This window comes from Pelophylax lessonae, assembly GCF_965119305.1.
Source record: "Pelophylax lessonae genome assembly, chromosome: 8".
Taxonomy (NCBI): Eukaryota; Metazoa; Chordata; class Amphibia; order Anura; family Ranidae; genus Pelophylax; species Pelophylax lessonae.
Window position 1 is genome coordinate 234684433 of NC_138775.1, and position 13849 is coordinate 234698281.

General features: G+C 43.3%; 1 protein-coding gene across 1 annotated transcript in view; it reads right to left on the bottom strand.

Annotated features, from left to right (window-relative positions):
- The window catches only part of LOC309561604 (tenascin-N-like), a 113234-nt gene that overhangs the window by 69817 nt on the left and 29568 nt on the right, over window positions 1–13849 (bottom strand). The window contains exon 2 of the mRNA XM_082265605.1: window positions 8418–8823. Coding sequence (XP_082121731.1) covers window positions 8418–8802 — 385 coding nt within the window. The 5' untranslated portion in view covers window positions 8803–8823. The remainder of the gene's footprint in view (window positions 1–8417; window positions 8824–13849) is intronic.

The following is a 13849-nucleotide window of genomic DNA, read 5'->3' on the forward strand; positions in this document are numbered from 1 at the left end:
TACTGTATTAATTTCACTGGTCCCCAAAAAGTGTCAAAAATGTCAGTTAGGGGTCTGATCTGTCCGCCGCAATGTTGCAGTCCCGCTAAAAATCGCTGATCGCCGCCATTACTAATTAAAAAAATAAATAATTAAAAAGTCCAAAAATCTATCCCGTAGTTTGTAAGCGCTATGACTTTTGCGCAAACTAATTAAAATACGCATTTTGGGATTTTTCTTTACCAAAAATATGTAGCAGAGTAAAAAATTGCCTTAACTGATAAGAAAATTTCATTTTTTAATTTTTATTTTTTGGCAATTTTTTTATAGCAGAAAATAAAAAATATGGTGTTTTTTTCAAAATTGTCGATCTTTTTTTGTTTATAGCGCAAAATCTAAAAACCGCAGAGGTGATCAAATATCACCCCAAAAAAAGCTCTATTTGTGGGAAAAAAAAGAACATTAATTGTACTTGGGTACAGCGTCGCACGACCGCGCAATTGTTAGTTAAAGTAACGCAGTGCCAAATCGCAAAAAAATGGCCTGGTCATTAAGGGGGTAAAACCTTCCGGAGCTGAAGTGGTTACTTTGCATCTCACAGTTTTATGGTGCTCCAGGAGGATATATATTGCTACATTTCTGGAGCTCCAACACTGGACCTTCTGGTCTCAGCTCATTCAGCTGCAGAGACGCATGTAGCTGCATTACCTACCCCTCCTGCTAAATCACAGAGGGCTTCAGATTCTGTGAATGGGCAGCAAGGGGGAGGGAAAAGCAGAGCTGCTTTGTGTGAGAAGACAATGTCTCTCTTCACAGAGCCCCAGAGTTTAGTGATAGCTATCTTCCCGAGCTCCATAAAACAATAAACTTTACTGTAAAAAAAGGGGTAAGTCCAGGAAGTGCAATGCACCTTGTTACATAGTTAGTCTGGTTCAAAAAAGACACAAGTCCATCCAGTTCAACCAATAGTAGAGAAAAATTATTATACATTCCTAAACCCACAATTGATACATCGTAAGGAAAAAAAAACAATTAAGCATTATCAAATTTGCTCCAGCAGGGGAAAAAAATTCCTTTTTGATCCCCCAAGAGGCAATCAGATATTCCCTAGATCAACTTTACCTGTAAATATTAGTATCCAGTGATACTATGTATATCTAGAAAAGAATCCAGGCCTTACTTGAAACAATCTACTGAGCTGGCTAGAACCAGCTCTTGAGGGAGTCTGTTCCAAATTATCACAGCTCTTACCGTAAAGAAGACTTTCCATATTTGGGTATAATGTCTTTTTTCCTTTAGACATAAAGAGTGCCCCCTTGTCCTCTGTGATGACCTTAAAGTGCATAACTTAACACCAAGTTCACTATATGGACCCCTTATGTATTTATACATGTTGATAATATCACCCCTTAATCTCCTCTTCTCAAGAGAGAATAAATTCAGCTCCTCTAATCTTTTCTCATAGCTGAGCTCCTCCATGCCTCTTATCAGTTTGGTTGCGCTTCTCTGCATTTTCTCCAGTTCCCCAAAATCTTTTTTATAAACTGGTACCCAAAACTGAACTGCATATTCCAGATGAGGTCTTACTAATGATTTGTACAGGGGCAAAATTATATCTCTCTCTCTGGAGTCCATGCCTCCCCTAATACAAGAAAGGACTTTGCTTGCTTTGGAAACCGCAGCTTGGCATTGCATGCTATTATTAAGCTTATGATCTACCAGAACACCCCGATCCTTCTCCACCATTGATTCTGCCAGTTCTACTCCCTCCTAGTATGTATGATGCATGCATATACTTAGCCCCCAAGTGCATAAGTTTACCTTTATCAACATTAAAGCCACATAGTTGCCCAATGAAACGGTGCATTGAGGTCAGCTTGTAAGTTGGAGACCTCCTGTAAGGATGATATTTCACTGCATAGCTTGGTGTCATCTGCAAAGACTCAAATTGTACTTTTTAAAATCTCAGGCCCTATATCATTTATAACTATATATACGCTATATATACAGTATATATATATATATATATATATATATATATATATAAAGTAAGAGTCCCACACTGAACCTTGGGGTACACCACTGATCACCCTAGACTATGCAGAGTATAAATCATTAACCAATACTCTCTGAATTCGGTCTTCTACTATCCATTTACAAACTGATTGTTCCAGGCCTGTAGACTTTACCTTACTGAGCAGTGTGTGGGGAAATGTGTCAAGCGCTTTGGCAAAATCGAAATTGGAATTGTTGGAATTAACTCATAGAATGCCTGCACATTTCACAAAGAGGTTGAATTCCTGGAGTTAAGCTTTAAGAAGTTGCAGCAGGGCAGTGAATTTCAGCTAAAAATGTACATCTGGTCATTGAATTTAAGTAGTAAACATTTGCATTAAAATATTTCCAATTACCTTTTATATCTGTCAAAGTCCAGGCTGTGGATGAAGGTGCAACTACCTTCATGGCCCATCCCTGGACTTGAGTTTACCTGTCTGGTCTATAGGGTTCATTGAATCCTGTGAGTGGTGCTTCCATTACCTGTATTACTGGCAGTTGTGCAATGTATTTCAATAGGGACTGTATTCCAATTCTGGAATGTCATATTGCGCATTGGATTGACGTAAGATTGAGCCATTGATCATAAACTGTTCAATCCCCCTGTCTGTATTAGATAACTAACATCCAAAGCTGACTAGTTGCAAAGAGGAGGGCTTCAGCTTTCCTTAGTACTAGCTTGTAACCCTATTGCACTAGTTCTTTTCTGTTATTCCTTACGGGCATTGACCAAAGGCGTGCACAGGGTGTGTGCCAGGTGTGCCTAAGCACACTCTAATCACTATGTGCGGTGCCGATTCCCCCTACCGCCCAGGCTTTTCTCTCCTTGTTGGCCCCCCACCCCGCAGTGCTGCTGGCTTCCCTCCTCTCCTCTCCTCTCCTCTCCTCTCCTCCCAGCTGCTGAGGGGGATGTCCAGGATGGAGAGTGGGGAAAGGGGCTAGTAAATATGTAATTTATTGGCCCCTTCCTTTTCTACATGAACACAGTGAACACACTCGCTCACTGTGCCTATTCATAACTGAAGCATAGTAAACTGTGTTTGTGAATGAATAGGAAGCCACTCAGCACAGAGCACTTCCCATTCATTCACTGCCCCGTGCTGCTGAGACTGCAGATAAAGGTGTGGGTGTTTGAGCTTTGGGGTGCACACCCTAATGCAATAGGCTGCGCACACCTATGGCAGTGGGACAATTAAAACACATGCTGACTATAAACATATAATGAAGCATAAGATCATTTTTGATGGAGCCCACTGGAAGCCCCGCACTGTCATTGATCGTAATATGAAATATGTCAAAATCAAGGACAGGCAACAGGGTATTTGTCAGCATAGTACCTTACTAGGGACCAGTATTACAGTGGAAGTAAACCCTCCTATTGTTTTTAGCCAAGGAAGCTGCCATCTTGGCCCCTGTTTAATCTTTAACTGCCATGATGCTGCACATGTGATCAGTTATGACACCGGCCATTGGATGGTTTGACAGTATGGCTGAGAGCATAACCAATGTGACAATTACATTCCTGGCACATGCCGGAAATGTAACTGTTTTTTGAAACTGTTATATTGATGGGTTTACTTCTGCTTTAAGGACAGATGTTATCAGGAGGATAGGGGCATCAGTGCAGGGAATTAACTTTAACATTCATTTCTTAGCTATACTTTATCCACAGCAGCTGAACAATTTATTTTCTCAGGGTCATAGTGTAAATTCTAAACTACCACAGCAAGCAAGTGCTGAAAGAAGTGAAGTAGTAGTCAGTAAAAGGAAAAAAAACAAGTCTTAAGGCAACAAAAACTGTAAATATTATCACAGTATTTTATATTATGACATATAGACATAGTTTCATTGCTGAGCAGGATGACCAAAACTCCTGGTTCCAAGGGGAAAGGGGTAACCCCTGGTGCCACATATCTAAAAGATCATGGGAAGGGGAATAGAGTGGCAATCTCAGCCTGGACTCTGACCAGGCCATGCAACCAACGCGTTTCGCTTCGCCCCCTGGAGCTTTCCCTACCCTTTTTCCCTTTGAATGACTCCAGGAGCCAGGACGGGCTCTATTCTCTGCCGGCACTCTTAGCAGCAGATGCAGAGCCACCCGTTTGTAAATCCCCCTGTTCATCGAGCCTTAGGGGCACACACAAAGAGCTAACTGGCCCCAATGACCAAAACTCCCTGAGAGCAATGTACTGATAAGACAGCTAAATAAGTTCTCCTTGCTGCACAGACTGCAAAGGGGTATCTGTGACAACAATTCTGAAGACCCCTGCTGTATGTCTGATATCAGCTATTCTAAATGATAAATGTCACAGGGGCTTGCAGGGTCAGTCTCAACAGCAACCTCTGCAATCCTTGGTAAAAAAAAAGTGATAGGTATGTGTTATTTTTACATGCACACAGATTCTCTCTGTTTAAATTGCATCAACAGCCCCCCTAACTTGGCCCCCTTTCGCAACCAGGCCCCATAGCAGCTGCGTGGGCTGCTATAGGTATTGTTACATTACGCCACTGCAAACAGTTTCATCTACAAAGTGATATTTGTGTCGCCTTTCATAGAGATGCATCATTATGTAATTCAGAGTACATTTTCAAGTTCTCTGCAGGCTATTGTAAATGGCCATTTTATTGTGCTATGCCTTCATCCCAGAAAAAAAAAGAACAAAAAATACTTTGAAAATGGCTACCTATGTGTGCTTCATTTTTCAGTTCAGCATCTAAAAAAATAGGAATGTTACGTTTGCCTATTGTGAATACAGTTTCTCGGAAAAATCCAAATCCATTGGCAGATTAACTAAAGTAATTGTGAGATAAGCATGAAAGAGATGAGGAACAAGTGTAGATAATTACAATGTATTGCTAACACCTGTAATTTAAGTGCGTCTAACATTCTTTCCAAACAACTACTGCGGGGGTGGGGTGAGGGGGATGTATGAGGTCAGTTAAACCCTATTAAATAAAATCTATTAAACTTCATCTGTTTCTTTTCTAATTTGTAACTGAAAGACTCATCCAAAAAAAAAAAAAAAAAACACATATCTTTAATTACATCTTGTACAATACCAGTTTAGTCGGTAAATTCAGCAACTCAAATGGAGTATTGTTTAGTATCAATAATGGCTCTAGACATGATTTTGCTACACAAGTTTATTTGTGGAATTTTTATTGTTACAGATAAAAGAAAAATTTTATGGCTAATAATGCATTATCTTTCAGCTCGAAGAGGGATTTAATGTGAGTGTCTGAAAGATTTATTTAGTCATACAAATATGTTTGCTCCGCTTTGCTCAAGGCTGTTTTCTTTTCTGGCCCAAAATGCCATCTTGTGGCATGTTGTAATATTGCAACTGAATAATGTGGAGCGGACCTTGTTCAGAATAACACATTCTGATAATCACTGCACGTAGCATTTGATGTTCATTTGGCAAAGAAGCCAAGTGACCCAAGGTTAGCAGTGAGATAATAATCAAACTCTGGGCTGGCTTTTCTGTAGCATTCCTTTTACCAACACTGCAGTAACAAAGTAAAATATTGAACACTGGATTAAAGCATTGCCTTATCCTCTGTGGTTAGGCTAACATGTTATATTACTCTTTTGGGCATCTGGAGGGCTATTTAAAAATGAATAATTGAAATAAATCAATGAGGAACCCAGACTGGCTTCTCTTTAGGCCAGACTTTTGGAAAAGGGAGGGATATAGCAGTAATAAGAAAACACGAATCAGGGCCAAATGTATATGTCCTGCCCTCCTAGGCCCACAAATTTGTGCCACTTCCTCTCTTACCCCAGTTGGATGGCTAGCCATCATACTACACTAACAAAACCAAAAGTCATAGAATATAGAACAAAGAGTTGTGCAAGAACAATGCTTACACCACTTTTCTAAACATAAAAATGGAGCAGATGCTGCTCATAAATAGCAAAAGCCTCTTTGTTAATTAGGAGTGATCAGTTCTCTGTTCTGCTGTGACAGATACAGCACACAGCAGAAAGAACAGAGAGAATGGGAGGGAGGAGGAGGATTACCTGCAGGCTCTGCTCATGTATTGTATTCACTGCACTGGCAGAGAGAAGGATGTGAGCTGTCTGCTGACAGCTCACGTCCCATATGACAGGTCATACCTGGTGGGGATCTGAGGCAATATTCTATATGAAAGGCTTCCACATTCCCACTTGATTAGGTGCAGACCTGTGCTAGTTTTTATCTTAGAAATTGACATAGGTGGTGCAGATAGACCTGAAACAGGTCTATCTGCTTGGTTAATGTGAAGTACGCCACAAATGACAGTTTTCTGTTAAGCTTAGGTAATTCTCCAGAATGAGACTGGGGCAGACAGTTTGCTTTGTGTGCATCAGTACTACACCTAGAACCAATGACTAACAGCTAGCAGTCATTAATCAGAACTTAGTAAGACTGGAGCAGACAGAACCTGAAGCAGCTGTGCATGGTGAACAATCAGCTTCTAGTTTTAATTTCCAAAGCTTAATGCCCCTTTCACACAGGCGGACCGTTCAGATCCGCCTGTCCGTTTTTTTGGCGGATCTGAACGGTCCCCCCATGCATCCCTATGGGGCATCGGATGTCAGCGGAGACATGTCTGCTGACATCCGATCCGATCTGATCCGTTAAATCTGGACGGATGGAAACCCTATTTTCCATCCGTCCAGCGGATCGGATAGGATCGGATGAGAACGGACCGACGGTCCGTTCCCATCCGATTTCCCCCATAGAGATGCATGGGGAACTGACAGCTGTGTCTCCGCACACAGCGCGGAGACACAGCTGTCATCCTCCTGCTCAGCGGGGGATCGGCAGATCGATCCCCCGCTGAGAAAAACGGAATCCGTCTGACGGACGGATAGTGTGAAAGGGGCCTTATTTATCCAACTCAATGTCTGGTGTTTTTTATTTAATGTTTTGGTTCTTATTTATTATCACACCAACGGACTCAGTGTGTGAAAGAGCCCTAAGGCTCCTTTCACACAGGCAGAACGTTCAGATCCACCTGTCAGTTTTTTTGGCTGATCTGAACGTTCACCCCATGGATCTCTATGGGGCATCGGATGTCAGCGGAGACATGTCCGCTGACATCCGATACGGTCTGTTCCCATCCAATTCCCCCATAGAGATGCATGGGGACCTGACAGCCGTGTCTCCGCACACAGCACGGAGAACAGCTGTCATCCTCCTGCTCAGCGGGGGATCGGCGGATCGATCCCCCAGTGAGAAAAACGGAGTCCGTCCTACGGACTCCATGTGTGAAAGAGCCCTAAATGAACAAAAGTTAGAAGCTGATTGGTTATTATGCACTGATTCTGTCTGCTTCAGTGTTAGCGAATTCCCCTAATTTTAATATGCTTTAAGAGCTATTTAGCAAGCTTTTAGAGCTTGATGAATCAGTACCATAGTCCATCTTTGGCCATAGGTGTGCGCACAGGGTGTGCCAGGTGTGCCTGGGCACACCCTAATCACCTAGTGTGCATTAGCATTATCACTCTGTGTAGCAGCAGGAAGATGGGAAAGATCTCCCTCTTACTGACTCTGCCACCATCAGAGGTGCTTACACATTTATCTTTCACTGTGCTGGTAGGGATATCAGTGTGCCAGGGCCATATATATATATATATATATATATATATATATATATATATATATATTTATACACATATACATATTTATATTATATATATGACACACAAACACATGCATGTGTGTTTGAGCTTTGGGTGCACACCCTAATGCAATAGGCTGCACACACCTATGTCTTTGGCTACCACTGACTAGCTCCTTTGGTACATACAATTACTATGTTCAGATAGCTATGAACTAACACTTTTTTGTTCTTTGCAAAAATAGACAAAGACAAATGTGTCTTTGTGTATATTAAGGACAGGTTTAAGAACCTAGGGCAGTGGTTGTGTGAGGCTGTAGAAAAACCTAAACATGAAATAACAAATGGGACACTTACAGTCTTCAATAATGTTTTCCCCCAACCCAGTGCAGGTAAACTGCCAATAGTACTAACCCTACCTGCACTTTCAATAGGTTTTCCTCTGATACCAGTAAGTCCACTCCTATTTGCAATTCCCCTACCGGCAATGCCAGGATTTCCACCCCCTACTAGTACTTCTAGGCATTATTCTGCTTGCTATACCAGTAGTTCCACCCCTACCTAAACTTTTATTAAGAATTCCTATGCCTGCATGGACAGTATTTCCCCCAATGCCTATACTACAAGGTATTCAATTTCTGCCAACAAGGCCTGCAATGCCCCACCCCTACCTATACTATCTGTAGTCCCATCCCTGCACACTTCTCTTATCATTCTGACCTGCTAGAAAGAAATCCTTACTACAGATACAAAGTGATAAAACTGGTAATTACCTGCTCCACAGCATCCGTCAAAGCCACTCTTCATCTCAGCCATCTCCGATTCATATTTCTCCTTCATCTCAACGAAGTCTGCTTCCAGGGCCTGCAGCCGGGCCAAGAGATCTTTTAATAAAGAGTTTTTCTCACAGTCTGCACCCGGGTTCTGGAGCTGAAGATGATGTCGAAACACAAGATTGTTTTTATCTGATTGCAGAGTTTGTAATTGCTCATTGTCTTCCCCAGGAACACTATAGACATGGGTAATGGTGAGCCCCTGCTGACTGCTGCATTCTCCGTCTTCTGGGGGTTTGATAGCAGCTGCTGAAGTTAGTAGATGGTAGGGGTAGCAGAGGAGAAGGAACTGAATCAAAACACCCCAGAGGGTCAAGAGCTCCATTTTGGGTCAGCACTAGGAGCACTAAGAAAAAGTAAAACAAAAGCAGCATTAGTAACAGAAACATTTTATCTCAAAACAATTTGGGGTACAATAGATAACCCTTACAAATCCAGAGTCCTATCAGAGCTATCTTAGACCAAACACCAAAACCAAATGGTACTTTAATGTGTTACTGCGAAGTTCTAACAAAAATGGTTCAAAACTTTTTGATAATTTTTTTTTAGTGTAGCCAGATGCTTAGCTGGCCAAATGGGGCAGCTAAAGACACTGTGCTGAAAATGTTTTATATGCCTATAAAAGATTATAACGCCAGATTTCAGTGCCATTCAACATCCATCCAGCAGAGGAAGCTGATAGGTGAAAAGGGACTTAAAAGACTTTCATGCAGGCTGCACTGGACCATGGGAGATGTAGGTGACAGTAAACAGTTTTCCCAGGCTGTGGACTGTCTCTTGCTGTGAGTGGTGCACATCTCTGCTTCACTTTGTGCATCTACCAGCCAAATCCTGAGGCCTGAGCCTGTGAACCAGAGAGCTGAGCAAGAGGGCAATTCAGCCTAAACACAGAGCCAGAAAAATCGCTCACAGCCAAGTCTAAATTGGAGTTCACTGTGTGCCTGGGACTGACGAGTCACTGCTTGCTGTGTTTGAATTACCACTGCTAGCAGAGAGAGGGACTGACCATCTACCTAGTAGCCTCAAACCACTGCATGCAGAGCTTTAAAGGCACATTACTTATGTGGACCATCCTAAAGACTGGGCCCCACAGAATAGCTGGCAAAAGGTTGAGAGCCAGGAGCCAAGTATCTACTGACTATTTCATAGGGGCCATACACTTAATTGCTCATAGCCAAAAGGTTCACCTTGTAGGCTCTATATATATTATATATTCTATATATACACATCATATATATATATATATATATATATATGTAGAGTGCACTCTGAGACATCTACTGATTACTGACTGCAGTGATGTTGCTGTGCTGTATTCCTTGTTGGTACTGTTCATTGCTGATATTCTTCTTTGTCCGATTTAAGCTTTGGCGGTACAATTGTTAAAATTGAGATGATACTAATATTCAGTGCTTATAGTGGTTAACTTTTAGAGAGAAAAACAAGTTCTCCACTTACTAATCCATTCATGGATGATTACCTACCTTTAACTAGTGACAATATACAGTGCCTTGCGAAAGTATTCGGCCCCCTTGAACTTTGCATCCTTTTGCCACATTTCAGGCTTCAAACATAAAGATATAAAACTGTAATTTTTTGTGAAGAATTAACAACAAGTGGGACACAATCATGAAGTGGAACGAAATTTATTGGATATTTCAAACTTTGTTAACAAATAAAAAACTGAAAAATTGGGCGTGCAAAATTATTCAGCCCCTTTACTTTCAGTGCAGCAAACTCTCTCCAGAAGTTCAGTGAGGATCTCTGAATGATCCAATGTTGACCTAAATGACTAATGATGATAAATAGAATCCACCTGTGTGTAATCAAGTCTCCGTATAAATGCACCTGCACTGTGATAGTCTCAGAGGTCCGTTTAAAGCGCAGAGAGCATCATGAAGAACAAGGAACACACCAGGCAGGTCTGAGATACTGTTGTGGAGAAGTTTAAAGGCGGATTTGGATACAAAAAGATTTCCCAAGCTTTAAATATCACAAGGAGCACTGTGCAAGCGATAATATGGAAATGGAAGGAGTATCAGACCACTGCAAATCTACAAAGACCTGGCCACAGTGGCGTAGCGTGGGGGGTGCGGCCGGTGCGAGTGGCACCGGGCGCAATATCTAGAGGGGCGCAGAAAAGTCATCCCGACTCCAGAGTGTGCCCTGTTGTGCTCTCCATAATGTAAGCTAGTGCTGTCCGTCTGAGCTTCCCTGCTTGTCTGGGCTTAGCCGAAGCCCTCTGTGATTGGCTGCACTCTGTCATGTGCTGCTGTGGGGGCGGGCGGAGCTGGCTGTGATCGTGGTTGGTGCAGCCTCTTGCTCCCCCCTCGCTCTCCAGGACTCACTGCTGGCTGGGCGGGCTTCAGGCTCCAAATCCAAAGAAAAGAAGAGCCCAGGTTAGTGGTGGCTGTAAACTGTCACGCTGGAGTCAGGCTGGATGGAGAGAAGCAGGCTCAGCAATGACTGGGACATTTAATTAAAAAGAGGGGGGGGGGGGGGGGGGGAGACATGTCTGCCCACAATCCTATTTTAGTGGCTGGTCACTGGGCATACTCTTTTTTCACTTCTGCAGACTGCTGTTTACTAGATTCCTGAGTCCATGTAATCAGGAATCTACTGTATGTCTGCAGAACATGTTACACTCAGAGACAGCCAGATTGAGAGCATTTACTGGGAGCACTTTCAGAGGCAGTCAGGAATGGCCTCCCCCATAATTCTCTCAGGACAGGTTTTCTGCATGTTTCTGGCTAGAAGAGACTGCTGTCACTTTATACTGCTAAAGAGAACCTGTCATGCAATGTATTTTTTTCACACAGATTGCAGCATTCTAAGTATTGTGTCATTGTAACACATCCAGATATTTATTGCATCTCACAGAGATCACAGGACCCCCCTGACATTGCATTCATCTGATTTTTCTCTCCAGAAAGGACAGAGCCACCTTTGTTCAGGCATCGTCCAGGGTCACAATCTATTTCCCGGACAGATATTCCAGCTCAGAGATGACACAATCATGTAATTCCTGGTGCCTGTGCCGTTCTTTGCTGTGTTCACAAATGTATGACACAGATCATCCCCTGCTGCAGCCTCTCACCTTGTGACTTACTAGCTGATGTTACACAGCTTTCCATGTCATGTCACAGCTGTTCACAAAGGACAAACAATGCATTCATGTCCAACCCTTAGTTCCCTTGAAGAAGGAATAGGAGGAGAACCAGCGACCAGCCAAGAGCAGGGTGGGCTTCCAATGGTACATCTGAATATACCCCTTGTCTGCTAGAGGACACTGGAAACTTCTAGATCAGAGGTTGGCAACCCCCAGCATGCTTGCCAGAAATGGCCCCCAGCATATATTTTTGTGGGCATGCAAGGGATCCCTGGGACAAACTCCCACGCTGCAGCAAAGCTGACCGGCACAAGAGGGAGCACAGCTGGGATCACCTCATTGCCCTCCTGCCTCTGTTCCCGCCCACCTCACTGGCTTGCATAAGCCAAAATTGAAGCAGCAGATAACCAGATCTAGGGGGTGGTGTGCCATGCCGCAACCCTGCATGAATGCTGGTAAGCTCCTCTCCACATCCCCAGACTACACTCAGGCTTGCCATGGCACATCCAGCTTAGCGGCTCTTCCCCTCCACACAGCCAATCTGTTTCTTTTCCCGCAGGTGCAGCAATTGGGGTGATCTGAGGTGTGAAGGTGCAGGAATTGGGGCGATCTCAGGTGTGAAGGTGCAGGAATGGGGGTGATCATTGGGGTGAAGGTGCAGGAATTGGGGTGGTCTGAGGTGTGAAGATGCAGGAATTGCGGTGATCTGACGTGTGAAGATGTAGGAATTGGGGCGATCTCAGGTGTGAAGGTGCAGGAATTGGGGGTGATCTGAGGTGTGAAGGTGCAGGAATGGGGGTGATCATAGGGGTGAAGGTGAAGGAATTGGGGTGGTCTGAGGTGTGAAGGTGCAGGAATTGGGGCGATCTCAGGTGTGAAGGTACAAGAATTGGGACTGATCGGAAGTGTAAAGATGCAGGAATCGGGGTGTTCTGAGGCCTGTTGCGCAGGATTTGGGCTGATTTGAGGAGTAAAGGTACAGAAGTTAGAGCTGATCTGAGGTCTGATGGTAAAGAGATCTAGATTGATCCAAGGTGGGAAGGTGCAGGATTTGTGGTGATCTGAGATGGGAAGATGCAGGTTTTGGGGTGATGTGTGCAAGGCCCAGGGGACTCCCACTCGGTGTTTCACGTCTCCTGCCACCATCTTCCTGCACCTCCTGGGACACACCATCCCCCTGGGCTGACAATGTAGGTAGCTACTATGTGCACTACTCTCCATAAAATAAAATAACAAATGAAAATAAATTTGAGTACACTGATATTACTTTAATTACATCAGTATTTTCTTAATATACAATACATGTGCTTAGGTAAGGGGTTTAATACTGTTCTAGTGGAAAAGACCCAGGTACTGCTAAAATTCCACGGGTTAGGGGGCGCAAATTACTTGCTTTGCACCGGGTGCTGACAACCCACGCTACGCCACTGCCTGGCCGTCCCTTTAAACTTTCAGCTCATACAAGGAGAAGACTGATCAGAGATGCAGCCAAGAGGCCCATGATCACTCTGGATGAACTGCAGAGATCTACAGCTGAGGTGGGAGACTCTGTCCATAGGACAACAATCAGTCGTGTACTGCACAAATCTGGCCTTTATGGAAGAGTGGCAAGAAGAAAGCCATTTCTTAAAGATATCCATAAAAAGTGTCGTTTAAAGTTTGCCACAAGCCACCTGGAAGACACACCAAACATGTGGAAGAAGGTGCTCTGGTCAGATGAAACCAAAATCGAACTTTTTGGCAACAATGTAAAATGTTATGTTTGGCGTAAAAGCAACACAGCTCATCACCCTGAACACACCATCCCCACTGTCAAACATGGTGGTGGCAGCATCATGGTTTGGGCCTGCTTTTCTTCAGCAGGGACAGGGAAGATGGTTAAAATTGATGGGAAGATGGATGGAGCAAAATACAGGACTATTCTGGAAGAAAACCTGATGGAGTCTGCAAAAGACTTGAGACTGGGAAGGAGATTTGTCTTCCAACAAGACAATGATCCAAAACATAAAGCAAAATCTACAATGGAATGATTCACAAATAAACATATCCAGGTGTTAGAATGACCAAGTCAAAGTCCAGACCTGAATCCAATTGAGAATCTGTGGAAAGAACTGAAAACTGCTGTTCACAAATGCTCTCCATCCAACCTCACTGAGCTCAAGCTGTTTTGCAAGGAGGAATGGGCAAAAATTTCAGTCTCTCGATATGCAAAACTGATAGAGACATACCCCAAGCAACTTACAGCTGTAATCGCAGCAAAAGG